This window comes from Seriola dumerili, unplaced genomic scaffold (genome assembly GCF_002260705.1).
Source record: "Seriola dumerili isolate Sdu_G_001 unplaced genomic scaffold, Sdu_1.0 BDQW01000129.1, whole genome shotgun sequence".
NCBI lineage: Eukaryota > Metazoa > Chordata > Actinopteri > Carangiformes > Carangidae > Seriola > Seriola dumerili.
The window spans coordinates 1,523,278-1,550,169 of NW_019174384.1; the positions used below are offsets into that span (position 1 = coordinate 1,523,278).

A 26,892-nucleotide genomic window follows, 5' to 3' on the forward strand; every position below is an offset into this window, starting at 1 on the left:
TTTGTGTGAACTTCCTCATTTCAACGTTCTTCTTTTGAGTTAGGCTTAAGTTCTTTGAATTAATCCAAGTTAGATTTTTTATTTCTGTTAATTCACTCAAAGTGACTCAAATCAGTAAATAGAGGCTTTTTCTTTTTTTGAAGTGTTTTCCCTCATGACAGGCTTTTACTGTATTGCTAACAGTTTCAATAAGCCAGGATACACTATTCCCCAATATGAGCCCCAAGACTCAAATGTGTTAAACCATAGAGAGGCAGGAAGTGTGAAGCGCAGATCTATCTTGTCTTATCTGATCTCACCCTGCCATATGTTTCAACCCAAAAAAACATTAGTAACAGTATACTGTTACTAATGTTTTTTTGGGTTGAAACATTTACATACTTAATTTGACATAAGCAATAACAGTTATAGGTGATGGGAGCGATAGGAGATGTTGTTACTTCACCCTGCTGACAGTGACTTTGAGGGGTAATTTGAGGCTTTCTACACACTTTCACACACAGATGAGAGTTTTTTTTTCATAATACTGACAATTTTTAAGCAAGAAATATATTATTAAACAATGAAAAACACTAATTAATCAGTTATTCATACGATATGTAGATATTGACTTGCAAAGTGCTAATCACAAAATCATTTCCACATTCAGTTCACAGATACCTGATAAGTGTCTAAAAATATAGACATGGTCATGTGAATGCTGCATTTGTACTCTACTGTGTCATATCAGATATCCTCTTTGTTTCCTGTACAGGAGCTTGTTCTGACACTGTACTCCACCCAAGTGACAGCTGATTGTGAAAACAAATCTAAATTCCTCATCTCCTTCTCCGCCCTGTCGCTGCATCATTTCATCGTCCTCTTTCTGCTGCCACCAGCACATTCTCGTCTGCATGTGGTTTTATCCAGAGGGGACAGCAACACTGCAGGGCTTAGCATGGTGTGTGTGTGTGTGTGTGTGTGTGTGTGTGTGTGTGTGAGAGAGAGAGAGAGAGACAGAGAGAGAGTGTGTGTGTTTCTGTTTGTGTTTATATATGAATTCTGTACATCTAAATCTTTAGTATTTAAACGATTAAACCATCAAATGGCACTGATAACACAGTAAAACATATCAGTTAGTCAAATTCACATCATGTCAATATAAGCTTCTGTAATTCTTCTGCATTTATTAAAGTTAGCTATCGCGAGATTTGGGCAGCACAGGTGCGAGGGTTTTGAGCTCAGGCACATGCTGCCTTCAGAGGCTGTTGGAAATCTTGATATTTTTGATGAATCGAGCATGAACAAACCTGAAAAAAGTGACAGAAGTTGGTGATACTAGATTTTCGTATTTACTTAACGACAGAGAGCAAAAGAAACAATGTACACACAAAAAAAATCACACAACTTTGATATGAATTCATTACATAAGTCAATGATAAATAAATTCAAATTCACACTGAATTCCAATATAAAACATTAGGCTAATACACAGTTTGTACTGAAGACTTGCAGCACAGTGTGTAGCATATAACCAGGCACTACCATTTCTCATAACAACCAGTGGAACCAAGACAAAAACGGAGATTGGACATGCAAATAATCACAATCACATTATTTCTTTTTTATATAAGTATGATAGGCCAGTGGTCTACGTAATACACAGGTATACGCTGTATACCCACTAAGAAAGCTCCAGAATTTTCTATAACCATTTAAAAATGCCAATGGATACGTAACAACATAGTTTTGTGACAGAACTTGCAATTCCTCAGGTTTTTTAATGTAAAAAACGGGATGGGAGGTCTGACAGTAAACTCAACAAACGTGTATCGCGGTGTCCCGTCCCACAGCAGTGATCTGATTGGTTACACGTCACGAGTAATAGCCTATCAAGGCGGAAGCTTGCTGTGTACACAGAGGGTCACAGACAAGAGCAGTTCTGGTTAGGAGCATAGCCATATGTCGAAGGTAAGACGGCAGACATTGCTGAAGTTTTAATAAATATCAACATATCCTCTACACTGAAGTTACAACAACCCTGCACTCTGATGAATGAGTTCACCTGTTGATCCAAGGCACACCGAGCTAAAGAGAGAGAGAGGGAGAAGCTAGCGCTAACTGTTAAGCTAGCGACTAGCTTAGCTGACTAGCATGTAAACAACTGTTGAGTTGAAATGAGTGAAAACCGCTAAAAGCGACAGAGAGCTCGGCTGTGGGTCGAAATGTACAGCAGTTAGTTGGTCACTGTGATGCAAAAAACCACAACATTACCTGGGTTCATACAAAGTTATGATAAACTCTACCAGTAACAGAAAGTCCGCTAACTGGAGATGAGACACTGCACTGACTTCAGCACCCACTGTTACTGAAAAGACATTTTACCACAGGTAATAAACCCGTAGTACACCCTCTAAAATAAACCACTGCACCACTGAAGAAGGCTGAAAAGTGAATTAGGTTGTGAAGTTTTGCAGTCAGTGGTAAAGTTCATAAAATGTAAAATGTGCTGGAGTTTATTTGACAGAATATTGTAAAAAAAAAAAAAAAAAAACAACGAAGTTTTTTATTTAAGAAGAACATGTTTTTATAGTATTAAAATTGAATATGAATTTCTTGGAAATAATTTTACATTGAATAATGAAATGAAATGATAATTAAATAAAAAATAATATTTGTTTGGAGAAATAACATTTGTCCATTATAAAAGGGCTCATCTTCAGTATTAAACCCTGCTGTCCCTTAACACAGAGTAATTGTGTCACCACCATCTGTGCATCATGCATGGTGCAACAAATTGCGTCACATCATTCCCCTATCTGCATCTGATGAAAATGCGAGTTGGGAAGTCTGACTTTACGCAGTGCACCTGAAGGCAGCAGAGAGAGAGAGAGAGAGAGAGAGAGAGAGAGATATTTGTTCATCAGCGCTTTTTCCGTTTTCTGGCCACTCGCTCTGCCTCCTCTGTCGTGTCACCGGAGACAAAAAAAAAAAGAGGAAGGAATATGGTTTCATCTGACGCTCCTCCCGTTTCAGCGCTGCTGTAGCGGATCTCTAGTACGAGCAGGAGGCTGGAGCTCGGTCCGGTACAAACCCCCTCTATATACCTGAGGCAACCACCTTTCCCCCCGTTACCAACCAGCCTGCAGGAGCACTAATAGCACATCGGGAGACATAAATGGGTGAGACGCGACGCTTATTTTGCTCCTTCTTTGCAGCATGTCCTAAAATAGCCTCCAGCGCCTTTGCGCATCTGGATGAGCAGGAATAAACGCCCGGTCCAGATGCGCGCTGGGTTCAGCCTCTCTCCTTCCTCCCCCTCTCCTCTCCTCTCCTCTCCTCCCTGCCTCACCTCCCCTGACGTCGCTTCATACATAGCCGAGCTGTTTGTCGGTGACCGCACAGGCTCGCCGTCTCGCAGTGTTTTCGAACGTTTCCGATGCTTTATTCATGATTAGAAAGCTGCGCGTGGGTGTGCAGCCAGCCCGGACGCCTGTGTGTGTGTTTGTGTGTGTGTGTGTGTGTGTGTGTGTGTATGTGCGCGTGTGCGTGTGCGGCTGCGATTTCAGGAAAAGCAGCGGATCACATTGATGAGTTGCAGATGTTGACACGTTTACATTCACTCTCTGTCTGTCTGTCTGCCTGCCCGCGCTGTTTCACAGTGTTTGACTCTCTCCAGCTCTCCGTCTGTCTCTGTGGGATGAAACAGGCCTGACGTGGGACATTCTTCTTCTTTTTCTCATGATCGCCATCGTTTCCCACAGCACTGCGCTGTTGCACACAATGCATGCAAGTGAACTGACTGCAGGTTTGGCGGTCGAGTAATCAGTTAACTAAGAGCTCTTTTAAATGTGGTGGTTATTTCAAAGATGCCATGCAGGGCAAGAGTTAATACTTCCTTTGTCTTTTCATGCTACTTTTTTTTTGTCATACAACTTGTCATTTCTCTGCAAAGGAGCAGTTGGCCCTTTGTAAATTGAATACGTGGTTTATTGATCAAGTGAATGCTCTATAATATTAACTTCTAATAAAAATAGTTGCAGCTCGTGGCCTGTAACCCTAACCCCAGCCGCAGGTAAAGCCCCAGATTCAGTATGTGTATGGGCTCTTGTAATTGAATTAGTTGCACAATTGATACAAACAGTATCTACCTTTTTTTTTTTAAGTGGTTTGTGGTTGTTTCAAGTGAGGGACAGACATTTATGTTGCCTAATCTTGTCGGTTTCTAACTTCTATTGACATCTGGACTCTATAGGCTCACCTGTACAAACTACTACAACTCCAAAACAACAGCGCTGCCATCAACACCTATCTTTGCGAATTTTATGGTGTTCAGTTTTTGGTGACACTGTCGGAAATGGGTAAATCCAATTATGTATGTATGTGTGTATATGCATGTATCACTGAGGTCATATATAGGTGGTGTTGCTACTGGACTACATTGTGTTTAGAGGTGTTTAATCCAGAGCTAAAAGTACACTTTATGGCAGAACAGTTGTATTTAATTGCAATAGATTGTACAAGTGTACCTAATAAAGTGGCCACTGAGTGTATTCAGATGCCATGTAAGACAGTAAAGTCCTTTTTAATGCTAGTATACATTAAGACTGAACTATTCATCCATTTTTTTTTCTTTTTGTTTTGTTTTGGTTATTTCTTTGCTCGCTCCTGTTCAACATACAGACCTGAAGACAAAACACCACGATAATTCTGCTGTTGCTTCAGTTTTCAAGGAGACAAACAACGTCAGAGATCTAGAACTGTGACCTTCAGTCCCTCAGAGTTGAAAACAAAGGGTTTATTTCAAGACATGTGCAGAGACATTCAAGAGTTACACAGGGATCCATTCCCATTAGTCTTAACAGATAGGAATATAAAACAGCCTAAAGACATGTTTCACTTTTCTCAGCTGAAACTGAAACACTCTCACTCTCTTTTTTTGCTTTTGCTTTGCTTGTCGCCGTCTCCACGGCTTCCTCCACCTACACTGAAAACCCAAAGACAGACAAAATTCTCAGCTGGGGGGCTGTCAAAAGGCATTCTGCAAAAAAAAGAAAAAGGGATTGAATTAGAGGTAGAAGTGAATGAAGGATGAGGAAGTCTAATAAATTACAAACCCTTTCTCACAAAATATCTGCGTGATGAGCAGATGAACGGTTGGAATTTTCCTTTAATGTGGGAGAATTTGCTGAAGTCTGTGATCTGATCCAGAAGTTGGAGTGGGTGGCTTCGACTCCCAGTGGGCTCCGGTCCAGCGTGAATGTTTTACAGACAGAAACACACAGCTGCTCTTGACATCATCAGCAGCAGCCGCCGCACTGAAACATACCCACAACTAAACACAGGCTTGCTGGAAACCAGCGAAATGTCAGCATGGCTTTGCAGAGTTAAGTGTGTCTGTATGTGTAGTTTCCCCTTATCTAAACTGACCACAGCTGCTTAGAGGACGCTCATCTCAGTTCCTCTATGGGTTTAAGTGTGAAATTCTCGACCACTTGATTGAAGGTTTTGTTTTGTCTATAGCCTTTAAAACATTCTTTCTCTTGTCTTTTAATGGCCTCATGTATATCATTTTTAGCCTTGCTTACACACACACATCAACTACATATAAAGACCCACCGCCAACAGTCAGTGCTAAATTGGTGTGTGGAAGTCAAGCATTAGGTTTGTTGTTTCATCAATTTCAATGTACTACAACTCATGATTGCTTTCTTATTTGGTAAAACCGCTACAAACATTTTACGTTTCTTAAGGTAAGGTAAGGTGCTGTCACTTTCTCCCACATGTTTGGTCCAAACTTGTTAGCGCTCGTTGTCAAGCACTTAGCGTGTTAGCAAACAGTTGCCTGCTAACACAATAAGTAGACATGTAGCGGCTTTAGCATCAGACTCCACCAATATCTGACTCTTTAGCTGCCAGATATACTGTGGGCATATTAGACCAAACAATGCAGCTACAGTAAATGAACAAGCTATAAAATCACAACAATGAGCTCAAGGATGCTAATAAGCCTCTTAGAGCTCTCGGGTGGTTTGTCGCTGTTTCCCTAGTTACCCACAGTGTTAACATGCAATCCGCATCTGAACAGGTTAACTGGATTATGCCATCTGACCACATGCCATTGCTGGTATTTGCAAAGCATCCTTGCCGTCTTCATTCTGCCTGCATTGTGATTAAATCTAAACATGCATAGCAGTATTGGTGCATCACAGGTCAAGGAGAGCAATGCCGCTCTACAGGCTTTACATTGGTAGAGGAAAGGGTCATCTGCTACTGGCTGAGATACAGTGACAATGCGAGCCAGATCACCGATTTGCACCATTCTGTGTGCATTGACGCCTTGAAAAGATGGAAACCAGCATTGTGTTAATCCATCTCTCACCGCTTTTTGATTTGTCTGCGGCAATCAGCCTCAAGCCCAGTGGTTCCTCTTGAAGATGTAAATCTTTAATAGAGACACAAATACTTTCATTTTTTTTTTTTTTAAATAGACTTTGTAATTTCCCAATACGGACAAGTGCAGTAGCTTCTTGAACAGGAATCAATAGTACCTCTTTTTTGTAAAATCATTTCCACTATTGCAAGGATCATTTTTCACTCTTTCTGCATAGCTTTACAGCAGAGCTCCTCTCCAGAGCCCATTTGGTGTTTCCTTTTTTAACACTTTCCTTCTCATCACTCCCCGATATGCGTTCTGTTCAGAGCCACAATCTGTCGTCTTCTTCTGCCTGGTGTATGTGTTGTTGACTGACGTGGGTGGGTGGGTGGACTGCAGTGTGCTGTCCTGTTACGCCATTCAGATGTACTGTAATGTGGTTTGGAAGTGAACTGCCATAGGCTATTAATTCACTGTACACGCACTTCTCCTTGCTGAAGAACCTTCCACTTCCACTCTCCCTCTCATTGTATCTGCCAATTCCCCACAAAACACCATAACTAAGAGCAAAAAAAAAATGGTATGTATGCCACGTCGCTGTCTTGTCTGCAGCTGATCTCCAGTTATCTCAAGCCAGAATCATATCCTCCCCATCTGAGCAGCAGGCCAACTTGGACCACTGTCGTCTGGTGGTAGTCCTCCTACTTCCCCATGATGTAAACTCTTAGCAACACCCTGACCTTCCACTTTAATACAACTGCTTTCGCAAGAGTTGTGGTCTCGCTCTGGCTTGTCATCCTTGTGGGTGTTTGCCAGATGGTGCATTTGTGTGCAAAAAATTGATTTTTTGTGCATTTTGTACTGTATGTATGTGTATGTGTGTGTGTGTGTGTGTGTGAGTGTGGAGGGGGGGTTGTCATTTTGGGGAGGATGCCAGTATGTCTGAGTCATAGCTACCCCTTTATGCTGTTGTTCCCATGGTTACCCCACCCCTGAAACTCCCACCCCCCTGTTTGCTGCCCACGCAGTTTAGACAAGAATCAGGCCTTGGTGGGCAATAGGCATGAGTGTGTGTGTGTGTGTGTGTGTGTGTGTGTGTGTGTGTGTGTGTGTGTGTGTGTGTGTGTGCGCACATAGGGTTAGGGTTAGGAAAACTACAAGTAAAATGACGCATTCAGTACCTGCAGCTGCACAAGCGGTCACAAGATGGTTGTGTGTGTGCAAATGTGTGTGTAATTGTGTGTGATGGTTAGAGTGACGGAAAGAAGTGTTTGTTGCATGTGTTTTTTTTAATGTGCAGTTTTTCAAATAGTGGCTATTTACTTCAAAGCTGTTTTTTTTTACTTAACCTCCCACGCCCCCCTTTTTTAAAATTTAAATTTGACCACATTTTCCTGTTTTGTAAATCAGTTTCAGTTTTAATTTGCAGTTGCTCGTTTGCTTTTGTTGTTTTCATCAGCACCTTACACGTCAGTATTGCGTAAGACTTTGTTCAAGATGTCTTTTCATATCGCTTATTTTTATTGAGTATTTTATTCTTACTACCATTACATTCACACTTACATTGACTCATTCAGCAGATGCTTTAATCCAAAGCGACTTAAAAATTGAGGGACAACACTAAAGCTTGAGTGCAGTCGGAGACCTCGGTGTAAGTACTAAGTATGACATCTATTCAATAAGTGCAAGGAGATTCACTGTCAGGGTCTCACTGTCTCAGTGCTGTGTTCACTGCACTGAGGCTCGTGACAATAAAAAACCAACCTTGAACCTTTTCATGCACATCGTCTGCAAGAACATTTCAGTTCTGCTGACGCTACATCAGAGCCTGCTAGAAAGTCCGGCTAAAGTACAACTGAGTGGCATTAATGTAACAACTCCTCTAAAGTATATGACCAAACACGTCACGTGTTCATGGCCTCTAGAATGACACATGGAAGCATTTTCTGAACTGATGCCTCTATAAGCAGGATGACAAAATTAGCCTGTGCCCTCCAACGCTGGCAGTGACACATCGCTGTTGAAGACTTAATCAGCCTCTTGATGTGAGAACAGTAAGGTAAATGTCTGGTTAGCTTTAGGATCAAAAACAACCGGGTTAGGTTCAGGGAAACATCGGTTTAAATGGTTTAAATTAAGGTTTAAAATGGTTAATCGGTTAATCGATTGGGCCTGTTTATACTTGTTTGTATGTAAATGATCTGACCTGATTACTTTCTGTACTTACTGTAAACAGTGGACCCGAAATCTGAACTATTTCAATCAAGAAAAATGTGTGCATGTTACCGCAGTTGTTGTTAAGGTTATGGGAGCTGTGTTATCGTGGTTACAATAGTGGTTAAGGTTTGCAGAAGATCGATGCGTTGACTGTCGGGTGGAAATGAGAAACAAATAGCGTCCCAGACTTTGTCGCCGTGAAACGTCACCTGATTTCCTCCCTTGACCCAGTCATAATGAGTATGTCCACTAGGGGGCTTTGTTACTTGAGGACGAGCATATTTTGTTTAAGGGTACTGTCTGAAACCAATGATGCTGTTGTTCTGCTTGGTAGAAACGGTCTCTAGGATACACACAATGAGTTTTAATGAGAAACACTGTATGTAAACATAACTTTAATTTGTTTACAAGAAAACTCCTTCTTGGCACCTTTTAATTAGCGAGTGATAAAAGTCTTCCTGTTGAAAAGCAAATCCCAGAGCAGCAGAGTGGCGAGTATATTATGACTGTATTGTTGTACTGATGGAATAAGTGCAGTGGGAATTTACATTCTGCTGAATTTGCCATTTGAGCCATGACAGTACAGGTAATACCCCCCCCCCTCCACGCCCTACCCCCCCCTACCTACATGACCCCCCCCCACGTCCCCCACCGCCCACCCTCCCACACTCAATCATACGTAATCCCCCCCCCCCATCTCCACCCACCTCCTCCTCCTCCTCCCTGAGGATTTGTCCAGACTTTAAAAGCGCCTCTGCGAGCTGGCCATTTTTCAAATCCTGGCTTTTATTTGAGAAAAAATGAAACACTCATCATATTCAGTGCGGCACCATAGACAAATTAAACCCAGTTTACTTTATAGCTGCAGTGTTGCAGGCCTGAGTAAACAGTGTTGTGATGTAAAATTCAGCTGTTCACTTCCAGTTTTGAGTCAAAAAAGAAAAAACCGGCACCATCATCAAACCGCAGAGTGAATATGGAACAATGGTGAAACCACAGCACTGTCTGACCTTTTATTGTGTTGTAACACACTGACCCTGTCTTTCTCATCCCCTCTCTCTCTCTGTGTCTCTGCTCCTCTGTGCACAGTGGAGGCCGTGGTGGAGTTCGACTATGAGGCTCAGCAGGACGATGAGTTGAGCCTGACGGTGGGTGACATCATCGTGAACATACGGCGGGACGATGGAGGATGGTGGGAGGGGGAGCTGGGCGGACGCAGGGGGCTGTTCCCAGATAACTTTGTCAGGGTGAGTAATCACAGTCAAACCCCCCTTCCCCCCCCAACACCACCACCTCATTCTCTCTCCACATTCTCGCTCTCTCACATGCTTCATAAACCCACAGGAGGTTCTGCACAGCAGCAGAGTAAACATGCAGTTAGCAGCGTGTCACTGTGGTATGGTTTGGCTTTGTGTGTGTGTGTGTGTGTGTGTTTTCTTACGCTATTTTAATTTTAGATTTTTTTTTTTTTTTTTTTTTTTTTTTATTAGGTGAGACAGGGTTAAAATTAGGATTAAATCAGACCAAGAAATTAGGTTATGTTAAGGTTGAATTTGTGGTTGGGATTTGATTTTAGATTAAGCAGAAGATGAGGTTAGGCTGAGGGCAGAGAGAAACCCGCCACAGATTGATTGAATCTGCAGGTAAGAATAGATTAGTCAGTGTTGCCCCAATTTCTCTCCTGTCATACCCCCTTGGAACAAAAACAGTTCTGCCAAATATTTGTTACAAGTGTTGTTTTTGATCTATCTAGATCTAGATGACCCCATGGTTCTGGAGAACACTGTCTAAGATGTAGCATGTGATTCACTTCATTGTTTTATGTTTCAGGTTATGTTCAGAGGAACATTTTTTTTTTTTTTTTTGATTAAACGAAGTGCTAAATTTATGAACTGCAATGGAATCGTTATGAGGGAGTCGGGGTGTTTGGTGGGTGTTCAAAGCTCTGACACCAGAGACGAGGGTCCACATTCAGACTCCCACCTGTGGTTACCTGAAGTCACAAAAGCACTTAGGACAGTTAAAAACACTTAAGATTACGGAAAGGCGGTGGTTTTGGTGAAACGTACATCGACACAGAAATTACTTGTCTTTCCCTAACCTTAACCAACTGCCTCACCATGACCATAGAAATCACTGATAATGCATTAGTCACTTGATAATGTTCAGTATCAATGTATTTGCAACTTGCCAGATATTTTTTTATATATAATTTAACAACATACGTTTCTTTTAAAGCCTTAACATGCTGTTGCAAAGTAGCTGTATTGTTCAGATACTGTTTGATGGTCCGACACGCAACGTGTTTGAACGCTGTTGATGCATTAAGCCTTATGTCGTGTTCACATCATCGTGGAAAAAACAGAGACAGGCTATTACTGTGCATGTGGTGTGGTGCGACGGCTCAGCGCAGATGTCCAAATCACCAAAAGTTCAAATGTGTTGAACTTTGACCCGAGCTGCTGAGCTGACCGTTTTAACGGGTGCAGCCGGTCGCTGTCGGCCACTGCTTGATCTTAAAGCTGGAGGGGAAAACTAATTAGCCCACTTGTGTTTTCAGAATCTTCACAGCTGTACAGCAACAAACTGACCTCAGATCAGACCAGACGAAAAGGTTAGGTTCATTCCCGCGGTGAAATATCAGCATACAGATGCAGCTACACCGTTTGAGTCTTTGAAAACCATTGCAACATGACCTGCGATGGTGTATACTGTTTCATCATATCACACAATACCTCTGGGATGTATTGACTCACATTCAAACGGTGGATCCCGGATGAATAAATCAATAATTTGAAACCAGCTATTAGCTGCTACTTTACTCACAAACGTAGTAATGAATTACGAGCAGCTGCTGCAACCCAATCCCCGGTCCGCTGGTGGCTCAGACTAAATCAGGTACATTAATTTCTGGGATGGGCAGTCATCAATAGATGCTTTTGATATGTAACAGCAGTAAAACAATGTGTTTGCTTTGATGGGAAGAGGGAAGTATCTTGTTCACTTGGCCATGAGGGGAAGTGGAGAAGTGTTACAAGCCAAGGGCGACAGAGTGCTCAACAAAAAAGGTTTGTCTGTTGTCAGGTGGTTTATTTGTGCTGACTGAATGTCACAGCTCTCATTCACTGTCAGAGAGCTGTACAGTGGGCCCGTGAAGGCTGTGTTTGTGTGTGTGTGTGTGTGTGTGTGTGTGTGTGTGTGTGTGTCTGCGTTTGCGTGTGAGAAAGAAACAGGAAGACTGTGAGTAATGCAGTAATACCAAACTGGTATGTCACAAGACTGCAGTTATGGGAATGAGTGACATTACGCTTTGCAGTGCTGATTTATATGTGTGTGTGCGTGAGGTGAGGACAGACGAGATAAAAAAAAGGCGACAGGAAGTGATGGTATGCGAGCAGCCCCACTTCAGCGGGGGCTGACTGTTTTAGTGGAGGTCAATGAATTAACATTTTCTTCTAAAAGAAAATGCTTTTTGAAAGACGCATTTGTCTAAATGTGGTCCAGACAGGGGTGAAACTCGGGTCAACACTCTGAGCGTTGTTACTGAAATCATTTGGGTAATTTAGCAAAGCAACTGATGTTACAGATGAGAATACATTCACCAGTGTACATGCCATGTTTTGTAATTGGCTGTCCAACCAACTAGCGAAGCTGTTGTAATCTTAAAACCACATTAGTTGCAAACAGACTGTTTTGTTATTTATATGTCAAAAACCACACAGACATTTACCATATCTTTCAAATTCTGTCAAGATAGTGTTAATGATATTCGTAAATGTCCCTACAACCCATATTCCTAGTAGAGGTGGAGGATATCCTGTTTATGGGAACTGTTGTAGTCATCTGACCTCCGTGAATTAGACTAGCAGGTATTGCAAATCAGCTTCACATGGTCTGATTTGACATTAATTGCTCTGGGAGTCAAGGTCAGCATTCTTCTTCATGGTGCAATAGAGCAGCTGGATTTGCCGCCAGTTGCTTTCTGAGAAGAAAAGTGATCAGCTGTTTTTTTTTTTTTAATTATTTGATTGTGTAACTTAACGGTTTTTTATTCTAAAAAATGGATGACCCCTGATTAAACATAACCAACCATACATTTAAACTAGGGCTGCAACTCAAAGCTATTTTCATACATCATTCATTTGTAGCTTAGTATGTCAGAAAATACACAACAAAAAAAAGTCTAAAACAGAAGGTTAGGTTCATATTTGAATCTGAAGCCATTAAATGTTTGGCTTGGCAAGTTTTTCTTGAACAAATGGAGTAAATGATAAATATTATAATGAAAATGGTTGTATATTAGTTTGTAGTTAGTTTTCTTTCTGCTTTCGTTTATGGAAAACCCTCTCGTGACTCACTATCAACTTGCGTAAGTGGTTTCCTACTATAACAGTTTGACCAATGAATACAGCTTGTGAAAAGAGGGGAATAATATTTTTGCATCACTTTTCCTGCGTATTTCACAATGTTTTTTTTTTTTTTTACAAGTATAAGCGCTGTCTGTTTCCTTCTGCTTCTTCTCTCTATGTCATTGAGTTGAAGTTTTATTTTTTTTACCAGGCCACCAGGACTAATATGTTCTACACAGGGGATGTTAGCTGCTGCACTGCATTGTTTTTGCATTATCTGTGATGGCAGAAGAGAAAAAAGAAGGTCAGAGGTCTGGTGAGAGGGGAACGTGCAGAGCAATGTTTAGCATTAAAGCAGCGCAGTGTAAACTACGTCCTTGCTGTCAGGCTTGTACACAGCACACAGACAAACACACAGTGCTGTGTACATAATGCAGGTGTTTCCTGTTCAGATATGATGAATCACGTCGTCTTCCTCCCCTCATTTCAGCTGGGTTTCCTTTAACTCTGCGTTACCTCCATATCCCCACCGGAGGAATTGCAGCATGAATGCGGTCCAAGTAGTAACAAAGGCCTCCAAGAACAGTGCAGTTAGCTTTTTCCTAAACCACACAATCATCAGTCTCTGGTTGCAAGATCAAGTATATTAACTATTTAAACAAGCAGACTGAGTGTGTATTTTATATTTCTATGTCTAAAGAATGTATGTTATGTTTCTGTACATGAAGCAAAAAGCCAAACAGCTAGTAAACACCGCCTCTACAAAAAAGGAAGCTCTGGGCTAACAAATGCCTGCTGTGGGTTTTTGCGTGGGTTGGCCTGTGCAGCGTGGAGTCTCCAAGTTAAAAGTGTCAGGCTGTTTTTTGTCAGTCTGCGTGAGTCTGTCAGTCTGTGCGTGAGTTTCTGAATGAATGTACGTGTGTGTCTATATCTGTTTCTGCTGCATACGAAGGCAAGCCGGCCCCTCTGCACTCTGCACTGCAGAATCAATGAGTCTTTTCCTGGTTTTACATTAGCACTGCATTAGCCTACTTAACAAACTGCAAACACCAAAGGTCAGGGAAAGGTGACTTCACTGGAGAGAAATGATAAAACATTAACATAGATACACAGATAGATGCAGTTTCCCTCAGCTCTACTGAGAGTTTTATCATCTTTCAGCTCATTGTTTTTGTTTTATGGCCCAAAGCTTTACTGTTTTGGTTTTGGGTAGATTGTGAGACAATGAGCCCCCCCCGGGCACAGACAGGTAAAAGACTCCCCACCCCTTCTATATAGGACAGTTTGTTTTGTGTATATTTGTGGTCATTTTGCCTTCCAGCAACGCCAAACAAAGGCAGGAAATCTAATGTTGGTGAGTGCTTTTTTTCTTTGGGCAAAGTGCTCAAATGTTGTGTTTTTACAGGACAATTTCTGCTGAGTCCTGAAGTCAGTGGTTCCCAACCTGTGGGCCGGGGGCCCACTGGTGGGCCGCGAAGGTACTGCGAGACGGTACAGTTTTGGTGAAAAGGGTTTTTAATTAGCCTCTCGGCGCCTGGGGACGTGAATCTCTTCTGTGCTGAGCGCCAAGTTTGTGGATTACGCTGGTTTATATAAAGATCACGCTCACTCCGGCTTCACATCCAGTCTCCATCCTTCGTGTAGCTGCTAAAATGGCTCTTAGCCTCAAATGAGCTTCGGTTGTTGTCTAGGAAACGTCCCTTCTTGTTGATATTTTTGGATCATCCGTGGCTCATTATGGCTTTCACGCCACACCAGACCATACCCAACTAGAATGTGTGTGTGTGTGTGTGGCTGGTGTGTGTGTGTGTGTGTGTGTGTGTGTGTGTGTGTGTGTGTGTGTGTGTGTGTGTGTGTGTGTGTGTGTAAGGGGCTAGATTCTGTGAGTCAGTGTACCCGGGCCCGTCTGCTTCACTGAGCTGCGTTTGCCACAGGGCCAGAGCTTATGAAACAGCGTCATGATGAATGTGGTGGGGAGATGTGAACCGTCTGTTCGAGTTTTTCTGCGACTCTGTGTGTGTGTGTGTGTGTGTGTGTGTCTGTGTGCCTCTCCACGTTTGTTGTCTCCCCCATCTGCCTGCTTGTTGATTCTTCTGTCGCTCAGCGTGTTTGCCTGCCTGTCTCTCTCCACGTCTCCTGATCAGTTAGGCATGCTGTCTTGTGATTCTTTTATGCCGGTGAAAGTCACGGGGACAGAGAGTTAGTTAGCGGAGGGGAAAAGTTGCAGCTGTGCAGGAGGGTGGCAGGTTTCGCCTGTTTGTTGGGTTCGCACGAGGTTTATGAGCGTGTTGCCGGTCATCTGCAGGTAAACGGCGAGGGTCACCCGGGTTACTAACACCAGCATCTACAGACTCATGAAGGACTTTACAAGCATACGAGTGCTGTGTAAAGACAGACCTGAACAAATATGAACCTGTCCTTTAGTTCAGTTAAAGTTTTTCAGCAACATTTAAGTCATTTTTAGTCAGATGCAAGATTGCCTTGAGTCAGTGATCCAACATTATAAGGAATGCAGTATTATTAAAAGTTCACACTGAGATTACATCAACCAAAAGAGAATAGGAGTTGCAGCTGGTTGTGACCTGGTATTTTGAATAGATGACATCTTTATCTGTTCTTGTTAATGACGCATCATCATCAGCATTATCATCAAAAATGATAATCAGTTATGGCATTTGACATATTTATGGCTTGAGTCATTATGAAATAAGGGTGGGGTCATCTTGGACTGATAAGACGTAGTTTTACTTGCGGCATTTACATACTTTTTGCAGCTTAAACTCTCTCTTTACTCCTAATTTCCCTATTTCTATAACCTACCTTTCCTCACCTAAACCTATACTTTTCTTCCCATCATCGTCTCCTGCTCTAATCATCTCCTCTCTCTCTTTCTCTCACTCTCTCTCTGCAGGAGATAAAGAAAGAGGCGAAGAGGGATGGAGGACAGGCGAGCATGATCAGATCTGACCTCGCAAATGGCAGGGCCAGCCCCGTGTCCGACCCCGGCGTACGGCCGGGAAGGAAAGGTACTCAGCTCTTACACAGGGACATGTACATTCATACGTCGTGGTCATTAGCCAGCTTTAAGTCTTCAGGGCTCAAACATAGATCCTATTAGTGCGATGAAGGATTTGGGTCAAGCATGTATATATGCACATACGACACACTCACTGTACACGTGTGTTCAGGGGAGGGGTCAGAGGAAAATCGCTGCAAAGAGACACAAAACAACTACAAAATGATGCTAAATGACCAAAAAAGAGACACAAAATTTTATAATTAATAATTACATTTTTTTGATATTTATTATTTTAAATTCTTGCCAAGAACCAGCACTTTATATTGAGTTTCTAAAAGTGTCTAAACCCATGCCTGTGCATAACTGCATTTGGCTGCACATAGGCCCTGAGGAATGATTCCTTAAGATTTAAGATGAAGAAGAGTGACACCTTGTGGACAGAGGAGGAACTGCAGGGTCAAGTCTGAAGGCCCCAGCTGGTGTGGAATGAGTCAAGAGTAATGAGCAGGCTAATGGGTGTAAGACAAACAACTGGAAGGCCAGCGAGAGGCTTTTGGTGTCAGCGCTGGTGACACTGTCCTCTAATCGAAAGGTCAAAGGTCAGCGTGTCGGGGGCCTCAGCCATGAGGGCTTTTCATAAGTCAGTGAACACCTGCTCACTTACTGTTAAATCATGGATCACGGGTAAGTGTGTGAGCTAATTATGTCACATGTAAGCCATAAATATGTTTATAAATGCTCTTGTTTTGTGTGTGTGTGTGTGTGTGTGTGTGTGTGTGTGTGTGTGTGTGTGTGCGCACTGCAGGAGGAGATCAAATCCGTAAGCGAAGGTGTAAAGCTGCTTTCAGCTACGTGCCTCAGCATGAAGATGAGCTAGAGTTGAAAATAGGAGACGTCATTGAAATCATAGCGGAGGTAAGACTGATTATCAACTGGACTCATAATGGATCCATCTGTAAGTCCAGTGCACAAAAATCTTCCACAGAACACACAGAAAAACATCTTTTTTTGTACATTAATTGCTTCTTTTCTGAAATATGTTGTTTAAAAAAAAAAATGCTTTACTAATTGGAACTGGTATTCATTTATAACTGGTACAAATGCCAGAGATATGTTTGTGTTACGTAGATCGTCCACTAGAGGGCACTGGCAGGTTTATGACCACGATTAGAGACCTTCAAATTAAGAAGACTGTGAAACCACATAGTATTTTTCTCAAGTGCGATATTCTTTTCTTACTGATTGGCTATCCATATATATGTATAGATTCTCCGGCTGTATCCCTGATATGAACAGTTTTATTTATTGTTCTGTTAATAAAGGGAAAAGAAAATCCATTCAAACTTGTGAAAGTTTTCAGATCCTGAATGAAGTGAAAACAATTGTGTTAATATTACATCTCCAGCTGCCACCAAATGACCCTGTGTTTTGCCCAAGTGCCCTGCCGCTTAAACCTAAACATAACATGTGTTTTTGTGTTTGTCTGAATCAGTATCTATGTAAATCTTTGTATAAACGTGTATCCCTGTGTGTTGTGTTCATGTGTGCGTGTTCAGGTAGAGGAGGGCTGGTGGGAGGGGGTTCTCAACGGGAAGACTGGAATGTTTCCTTCCAATTTCACCAAAGAGATCCTGACGGAGTCCGACACGCCCTCCGTAGACACGCCCACCCCGCAGGAGGAGGTCCGCAGCGCCCGCACGAGTGAGTCTCAGCCAAGCGGATCATGGGGAAACACCTACATTTAAAAAAAGATCACAAGTAGCTCTGGCTCTGATTGCTGTTACTGTTTGCATTTTCATAAATCCACATTTTAAGGAGTGCTGCAACAAACTAATATGCATTGTGTGTGTGTGTGTGTGTGTGTGTTTGTGTGTCTATGTGTGTGTGTGTGTGTGTGTGTGTGTAGGTAAGGACAGCCCAGGCAGTGAAAGTGATGGAGGAGACAGTCGGTCAGAAACAGGGTCAGGAGAAATCCAGCCCAAGAAGGTAATCAGTCATGTACAGTACAGACTTGACGAACTGACGCTACAGTACGTGTAGCACTTCACAAATCTGAGACTGTCCTCATCTACATTCCTTTGCACGGCACACTATGCGCTTTTGTATGTAACAGCAATGTTTTGGTCTTGGAAGAATCGTCCGATCCAAATGATTATTTATTCCTCTAAGATGAGATCATACAGCGTCAGATACAATGGGAAAAATCCAGCTCCAGTTCCTTTATTACACAAAACAGGAAGAGGACGCTGTTTTTCCAGCACAAAATTGAAAAACAAAATTGCTTTAAAAAAAAAAAAAAAAAAAAACTCAGTGGTGTGAAGCAGAGCCTGTGAATCATCAAGTCATATGTGCTTAAAGCTGTGAGTGCCAAGTCTCACAATTCATTTTGAGGCTGCATCTTTGCTAATGGACGATTGAAAGTCTTTGTTTTGAGTATTAAACAATTACGGCTTGTGGGCTTGAATTTGATAATGGTATAAATATGAGGCAGACAGAAAGTGGAGAAGTGGACTGGGCTGTGGTTGTGGTTTGAGACAGTCTATTAATATATATATACATATATATATATATATATATATATACAAATATCTTTTTGAGCTGTGAGTCTGGGATGCTGTTTGAATCTAATGAAGCTGACTCAAGCTAACTGTAGCTGCGGCCCTCCATGACGGATCAAGCTACAAAGTTTTCACACCCCCCTTTTAAAGGCCCAGTGTGTGGGATTTAGGGGCATCGAAATAGAAAATTATTATCATAATTATATTTTGATTCATGTATAATCACCTGAAACGAAAAGTCGTTGTGTTTTTGTTAGTTTAGAATGAGCCCTTCACAAACCAAACTCAGAGTCTAGAGAGGGCATTTTGCTTTTTCATGTTACCTGAAGGCCACCTGTAGGTTCTCCCGCACACTTGGAAAGGGAAGGGTATTCATTTGGTTGCAATCTGCAACCACATAGATGCCACTAAAGCCTACACACAGGTCCTTTAAGTCAATAGGCAATGAGTGTTTTTACGGCAGATTGTTAAGATCATGTTGAATTGCAAGTTCCTCTTTAATCCACCCTTTAGGTCCGAGGGTTTGGCTTTGGTGACATCTTCAAAGACCAGCCCATCAAGCTCAGACCTCGCTCCATGGAAATTGACTCAGAGGTGGACAAGGTGAGTCACAAACACACACACACACACACACACACACACACACACACACACATTGGTCTTTCTATACTCATGAGGACCATCATGCACAGAGTGTGTTCCCTAGCCTCTCACCCAAACCTAAAAATAACGCTAACATTAGCCTTAAAACCAAGTGTTAACCCTCAAACAGCGCTTTGTAGCTCTATCGTAAAGTAAAGACCGACCACAATGTCGCCCAAGTGTCCTCACAATGATGGTTTGTCCACACACGCGCATACACACACACACACACACACACACAGGGCTCTCTTTATACATTTTTTGGTACTGTGATCATTTTATTGTGAGTAGTGAGGGAAGGAAATCCCAGACTTGGCTCCTCCCCTTCCTCCGTTTCAGTTGTACAGCACAGGAAGTGGTGTATGTTGACACACATCTCTCTCTCACACACGCACACACACACACACACACACACACACACACACACATCCTGCAGGGATTTGACAAGCAAAGCAGAACTGAGAGCCCCACAAGGCAGAGAGAGAGAGAGAGAAGAGAGAGAGAGAGAGAGAGAGAGAGACAGACAGGGAGAGAGAGAGAGAGGGGAGGTGATACAGTTTTTCACTGACACTCACATATTCACACACACTGTCTCCAGCTGCCCGCGCTGATGTAGCAACGCTCCGTCTGTCGGCCTGAGCTTAACTGAAACCAGAGGAGAGAACGGTAGAGTCAAGTTTTCTCTTTCTCCTCCTCTCTTCTTGCTCCGTTTTCATTCAAGGTTTTGTTATTTTTTTCTCTTCATTTATTTTATTTCCATCCTCACCGCTTTCTTCTCTTATACGCAGCATTTTCTATTCTGCTGGACGTTACGAATGTTGTGGTTTAGCTGCTCAGAGGGTGACAGGAGAGATGACAAGTCATGTTTTGTAATCGGTGTGGTTGGTGTAGATCGGCTGTTGGTGGACGGGGTTTGTTAAGTTGTCATCTTTAAATTGTAAAGTGAATGAAAAAAAGAAACATCTGGAGAGTTTTATGTCAAAAATACCATTTCAGAGGCGGTTTCACCCTGCCTGTGGGCGGAAACATTACATTTTAATATATTTTTTTGTACATGCATTTGGAATTAAAGGGCCAGTTCACCAAAAAATACAAAGAGGAAAAAAGAAAACATTTCTTACCTTTTGGTTTTATTTGTCAGAAGGTGACACGAGTGTTTTAGGTCGAAAAGTGTTGGTTTTTGTTCTGAGAGCTTGTCAAATATCTGCCTTTTTAAAGGGTTAATTCACACAAGTTTTACTCTTCCACATTTATCTGACGGCTGTAGTGATACAACACTCAGGATTCAGATATCTATCAGTTGTTAGCAGTTTCACAAAAGAGACATTTCCCCTCCAAACATCTCACATGGTTTCATTTAATTAACTGTTTGAGGCCAAAAGAGGTGAAATGATCCAATATTTCCCCCCAAGAAAAACTGGATTAGAAAAAAAAAATACAATACAATCTTTTGTATGCACAACTTTGTATTTTCTTCTTTCCTCTCCCGTTAATCATCTCACGATCCTTCAGATTTATCTTGCGGCCGTTTTTTGGGAGCCCGATTCCCTTAGCTGGGAACCACAGGGGTCAAGTACCTACAGTAACTGTAAACACAGTAGTTAAAACTATAGCTCCACCTCGAGCAGCTACATCAGTAAAATGCCTACTTCTTCTATCAGGGTGTAAAAGGCAGAAATCGCAAACCAGAAACCACAAAGAGTAAGAAAATGTGGCTTTTCGGGTTTTGCTAGAATATGCATGAAATTTACAATTTTCAGGACAAAAACCCTCAAAAAGTATTCATTGCCTCCCCCAAAACATTTGTGTTGGTGGCTTTTGAAAGCACATTTTCTAATTGACATAGGCATAGTTATCAAAAGCCTGCTTCTGCATGATGTAGACCAAAAGACTAACCTGAGCTTCTGAGAGGCCAAAGGGCACCGAGGCGTAACGCTGAAACCCTGGTTAATTTCTCACGAAACAGTGAACAAAAATCAGAGACAAAAGACAAGAAGACGAACACGAGAGACGCAGGATAAAAACGAAATATATTTAGGTGGAAAAAAAACGTCTTTAAAATTTATACTGGTCGTCAAACTCTCCCTTAGTTCCTGCAGACGTACGAGTGTGTGTGTGTGTGTGTGTGTGTACGTGTGTGTGTGTGCGTGTGTGCGTGTGCGCGTGCTTGTTCTTAAGGATGTTTGTCAGCCTGTCCTGCTGAGCAGGAGGCTGTTATGTTGCTTTATGTTGAGACAAGTCTCTCTGCTCCCTAATGAGGCTCTGGAGGAGGTGACAGTCTCCATCCGGGATCGTGGGGGGACGCTGAGTCACTGGAAGCCACGTCAACTTTATAATTGAACTGAACTGGAGGGTCGGCTGCTTGTACATGGGTGAAGTCCCGGTGTACAGCGACAGCAGTGATGTGCTGCACAGATGTACAAAGTGATTGAATGATAGGTTAAGGAGACGTTTTTTTTGTTTTTTGTGGGCTGACACTGATACTCTTGGGTTTTTTTTGTGCTTGTATTCAACATCTCTGAGCAACAAAAGGAGAAGTGTTCAGTGTTTCCCCCCAGATCCTTTGTCTTTGTGGTGAGTCAGAGTCATTCAGCCATGATACCAGCTGAGTTTACAGTAAAAAAAATTGGTGTATGTTGTCATTTAAGGCGGGGTAGTGTTTCCTTAAGTCAAAACATACTCAACAATTTCATAAATTAATAAAGTGTGCGTTTTTTTTACTCACGGTTTTGCTAGTTTTTGAGGTGTCTCTTACCAGGAAGTAGCTTGGATAATACCTGCTGACTGGCTGATTCCCAATATGTAATACAAAGTCCTCCCTCCACCCACCCACAAAGTTCTTCATCTTCTGGTGCACTAATAATGATTCTTACTCATTAATGGAAAGTTTACTTTCAGTGTGAGCTCTCCTTCTGTCAGCGAGGGAGATATCGTCACTCTCCAGACCTCATCACATCACCCTCTGCTTTGAGTTACGGGGCGATTAAAAATATTTCTATGCACCGGAGAATTAATCTGGGTTTATTCAACTTTGCAAAAAAAAAAAAAAAAAGAAGAGGACTCGATTTTTATTCCGAGAACAATGCAGGGCTGTGCAGAAACAGAACAATGAATCTGAAATCCTTAGGATGCTGATACCAACATGGTGATGGTGCATTGGATCTATGGTGGTGTCACATGCAATGTTCGTGATGTTCAATAGGTTTAACATCTTTTTATACATGGTTTTTGTTGCAGTTTGACAATGTGAATACAGAGACAGAGAGGGGATGTAGGGAGGAGCTAATGAAAGATACTATCTAGTTGCAATATGGGAAATGTAGGATACAGTTTTTGGAGCGTTAGGGACGGAAATTCAGGACATTGCGGCCACTGCTTCACAGACTTTGACTCTCCTTTCTATAATCCGTCTCTTGTGTGTGTCTCTTTTGTGGAAGCGCTAGTACAAGACCGAACCACTGTGTAACCACTTGGCGAACATGATGCTTTAGGTTCTGAGAGAAGTGTATCTCTGTTGTAGTTTCCTGCATTTTAACCTCATGATTGCGACAGGAAAAGGTGCAGACAAGTAGGAAATGAAAAAAAACAAAAACTGAAAAGTAACACATCAATAGTATAAAATGACACCATGCAAGCTTTACTCCAGTTCAAATTTCCTGCCTTTGGTCACACTTTATTCATGCAGGTGGAGTGTTGGTTTACAGTGACGCAGCGCTAAAACAAACAGGATGTACAGTGAATGCGGGGGGGGGGGTGTCTCCAGCCTTTGAGAAAATAACTCTGAAACACTCAAACACTTTTCCTGAAATTGAAAGTTGTGACATTTATCCGACTGTCTGAGTTCCTCTAAAAATAGTCGTCACTATCGGCATCAATAAACTCTTATTGGTCAGTCCTCACTGCCTAGACGAGGCTCTGCGGCATGTGATCCTCTCCGTGATGTTGTAATCATGTCTCAACGCTTGTGGCACCACATGGGTGTCATTAGGGAGGGAGGGGAGAGGAAAGGGTGTAGAGAGAGCAGAGAAGGGCGGTGAGGGGTTTTTTTCTCGGCCGAACAGAACAGAGCTGTGTGTGTGTTCGGGACAGACCGGGCCCTGTGAGTAAGAGTGTGTGTGTGTGTGTGTGTGTGTGTGTGTGTGTGTGTGTGTGTATTTTCCTGTGGAAGAGCCACCCCGGTTCCACAAACACTGTCAAGGGATCTTCTCCAGCCGGAAAACAACGACTCCTTTTAACAACCTACGCCGCACAAGCACGCAAACGCCCACACCACACACACACACACACAGGAACACACACTTCATCCTCAAGTCAGCTTGTTTGCTTTTTATGCTAAATCCAATCTCATCCTCTCTAATTAGCTGGTTAGATCGGAGCCCAAGGGACTCTGACGTTCACTGGAGAGAAATGATTATGTCAATTTGATTGTTTTTGTGACTATTTTTGTTTGTGAGTCAGTTTTTATTTTTCACCCTTTCATTTGTGAAATTAGTTCATTGTTGCTGAATTCTGTTTGGCTAGTTTTTCCTTCCTCGTATGATTTGTGATTTTATGCCTTGCTAGCAGCGTTATTTGGTCAAAACTGGATAAACTGCTATGAAATAGTATACAGACATTCATGGTCCCCAGAGGACGTACCCCTCTGAATCCCTGACTTATCCTCTAGCACCACCATCAGGTCAAAATGTTGCTTCAGTTTATTGCCAAATAAAAAATAATTAGCAAATGTTAGCATGCTAAGCTAAGATGGTAAACACAATACCGGCTAAACGTCAGCATTTTAGCAATGTCGGTGTGTGCATGTTAGCATGCTAACATTAGCATTTAGGTCAAATAGCCTCTCAGAGCTGCTAATGAGCCGAACGTGATGCTTAGACCTTAACCCCCCCCTTCTTTTACATTTGAGTCACAGAGCTAAGTGTCTGACTCCCCCCCCCCCCCCCGCCCCACCCCAAAAAAAAAAAAATAAATAAATAAAATAAAAAAAAATACCCAGCAATCTTCAGAATTTCAGACTCTTCAAACCATCTGGATGAAAAAAAATTTGTCTGTTACGTGATAAAAAATTCTGAAGTTGTAACTGTATTTCCACATCCAAGTAGCTTGAAATGTCAAACTGTATGTCCTGGCTCTTTTTGTAAAACACTAGCAAAATATTAACATAAAATCTTAATATATACCAAAGGGGTACAACGTTCTACTTGACATTCAGATGCTTTGGGTTTTTCAAGTCTATTTTCAAGGGTATTTATTTGTCAGAAAATTGGGACTATGTTTACCTATGATTGAAGTAAAGTAATATTTTTGAGGTCAGTTTAAGGTGGAGTATGTTTTTATTTTACTTGTAACTGCAACTAATTGTTGGCCAAACAGAAGCCATGAAGTTATGTTGAATTGTTTCTATAGCTGTAAAATTTGAGCCGTCACACGCTCCACCTTCACGCCACCACAACTGCATCAAACCAAGCTCATGATACTCTCTAGAGAGGTTGTTGAAAGGGAACTTGGTAAGCTCAGGAAGTCCCAAACTGACTCAGAGTAGTTGCGAACGATTTACTGTAGGTTTAAGTGAAACCATGCATGAGGTTTGATTTAAATGCGTACAAGTGTCTCAAGGTTTCTGCCTCTTCTTCATTCAGATCAACGAGGGGAAAGCAGCGGGTGTTGCCCCTGAAACCATGAAGACTGAGCCTGACAGCAAAGCCAAAGGTAAGAAGTTAAGAGGAATATTGCTAGAAAACATAATATGAAATAAAATATGTTTAACAAAACACCCTGGTACAAGGTTGTAAATGGGATATTGCCCTTAAACAACTTTACAGGTCCTCTGCATGTATAAGGTAATTTTAATTTACTGCCCTTTTCCACAGCATGCCATAGTTTTCAGATAATTTCCTGCCTTTCATGTTAAAGACTTCCCTCCATTCTAACATTGTATTATTTGTTATCATCACCGTATTGTAACAGTTATTACAAAGCACTGCTTTGAAAATGCTTCCTGTTGGTGTCTTAATGTGCTTGTGGAAAGCATGAGAGATTTTTTTAAACAAAACTGTGAATCCAGATTTGGTGGTTTCTTGCTACATGTGATTTATAGTGAATTGGCTAAAAAAGAATGATTTCATTAACTTTTATTTTTGAATTTATCATCGAGAAAAGTTGTTGATTTTACTTTGCAAAAGATAAGGTAGGAATTGACATTAAAAGTAGCACAAAGATTAGAGATGAGTATTGTTTCGTTTAATCGAAACCCACCCCCTGAAATGTTTGTTTTTGCTGACGTTTAACTTCTCACCTCGCTGCTGTGATGTAGAAGTGTACTCAAGCACAATGTGACATCACTACAAGGTGTGGTTGGAAGTGAAACACAGTCATAAGTTCCTATAACTTATCTATTGGAGCGTTTCTTCCCCTTTTTCTCTACTTTTTTTTTTTTTTTGACTGGAAGATTTTTTCTGAGCTTTCCTTGTCACAATAAAACGTTTCCTGTAAACTACGGCGGCCAGTGTGTTCATCTTATTTCATTTGGAAACTTTTGGCTCAAGGCGTGAAAATCTGCTTAAAGTGGTCTGCTCTTGTCGTGGCTTTAATTCTTCATCAAAACCTTCTCTCTCTCTCTCTCGTTCTGCACTTTGCAGTTTTGCTCATTAGGGCTTGTCTGACTTTATCTTTGATTTGATTGGCTGTCAGGGCGGGAGCAGTGTAAAGTTCTCTTTCCATATGAAGCACAAAATGAAGACGAGCTGACGATCAAAGAGGGGGAGATCATCAACATTATCACTAAGGTAAATCAGTCTATTTGTGTGTAGAATATCACTTGGCTTAAATGTGGGTGTGTCTGCCCGGATTTTTGCATCATGTGGTTATTTTGATTTGTTTTTGCAGGTTAGAAAAATATCATTTGCATCCTGGTGCAAACTGAATACACATAGAAAGCGTTTAAACTGTCTTCTGTCCAGGAGTGTGCTGATGCAGGCTGGTGGATGGGGGAGATTGGGGGAAGGCAAGGTGTCTTCCCAGACAACTTTGTCAAGCTGCTAGAAGTTGAGAAAGAGGTAATTTTGGCATCTTGACACATGCAAAAACTGTCTGTTTACTTTGATGTTTGAAGGCTAGAAAGTCTCAAAGACTTGACAGATTCTCAAAGCGTTTTTTGTGATGTTCCTGCGTCTGTGTGTGTGTGTGTGTGTGTGTCTCCAGAGACCAAAGAAACCGCCTCCACCCAGTGCCCCCTCAGCTAAACACACCACAGGTAACACCTTTCATTTCTTCTTCTCTGTGCTGTTGTATTTGAGAGAGAAAGAGAGACAGACAAAAAGAAAAAAGAAAAAAAACAGAAACCTGTAAATTCTGACTTGTAGAGAAAAAGTCTGAGGTCAAGAAGGTTCCTCCTGAGCGGCCTGAACATCTCCCCCAGAGAGACCAGGATCGAGGTACAGTTTAGACCACTTTGGTCCCGCTCAGCCCTCTTTGACCTGCTTCGACTCACTTCAGCCTGCAGCTCCTGCAGCATCTCACAACTTCCTACCGCTCTGTTCAGCTGGCTGTGAACAAATCACCAACTAACATGCTTAATATTAATAATCCAGCTTTAGATCTGTAAAGAGAGAGTTTCCTTTTCAGAGCGAAACTGGACGATGGTGCTGCTTTTACGTTGCAAGGAGCTAAACATGCAGTAGGTTTGTGACGAGGGTGGATGTTGAAAGAAGGGCAGATGCAGAAAAGTCACTTGCAGCATGTTTGTTCTCTGTT

General features: G+C 41.9%; 1 protein-coding gene across 1 annotated transcript in view; it reads left to right on the forward strand.

Moving 5' to 3' along the window:
• Positions 1 to 2,993: 2,993 nt before the first annotated feature.
• sh3kbp1 (SH3 domain containing kinase binding protein 1) overlaps positions 2,994 to 26,892 on the forward strand; it is a 30,196-nt gene continuing 6,297 nt past the window's right edge. Inside the window, exons 1-12 of the mRNA XM_022748762.1 lie at positions 2,994 to 3,161; positions 9,662 to 9,819; positions 15,833 to 15,947; positions 16,746 to 16,855; positions 17,497 to 17,641; positions 17,847 to 17,926; positions 19,012 to 19,101; positions 24,780 to 24,849; positions 25,831 to 25,925; positions 26,100 to 26,195; positions 26,341 to 26,392; positions 26,502 to 26,573. Of these exons, the coding sequence (XP_022604483.1) occupies positions 3,158 to 3,161; positions 9,662 to 9,819; positions 15,833 to 15,947; positions 16,746 to 16,855; positions 17,497 to 17,641; positions 17,847 to 17,926; positions 19,012 to 19,101; positions 24,780 to 24,849; positions 25,831 to 25,925; positions 26,100 to 26,195; positions 26,341 to 26,392; positions 26,502 to 26,573 (1,087 nt within the window). The 5' untranslated portion in view covers positions 2,994 to 3,157. The remainder of the gene's footprint in view (positions 3,162 to 9,661; positions 9,820 to 15,832; positions 15,948 to 16,745; positions 16,856 to 17,496; positions 17,642 to 17,846; positions 17,927 to 19,011; positions 19,102 to 24,779; positions 24,850 to 25,830; positions 25,926 to 26,099; positions 26,196 to 26,340; positions 26,393 to 26,501; positions 26,574 to 26,892) is intronic.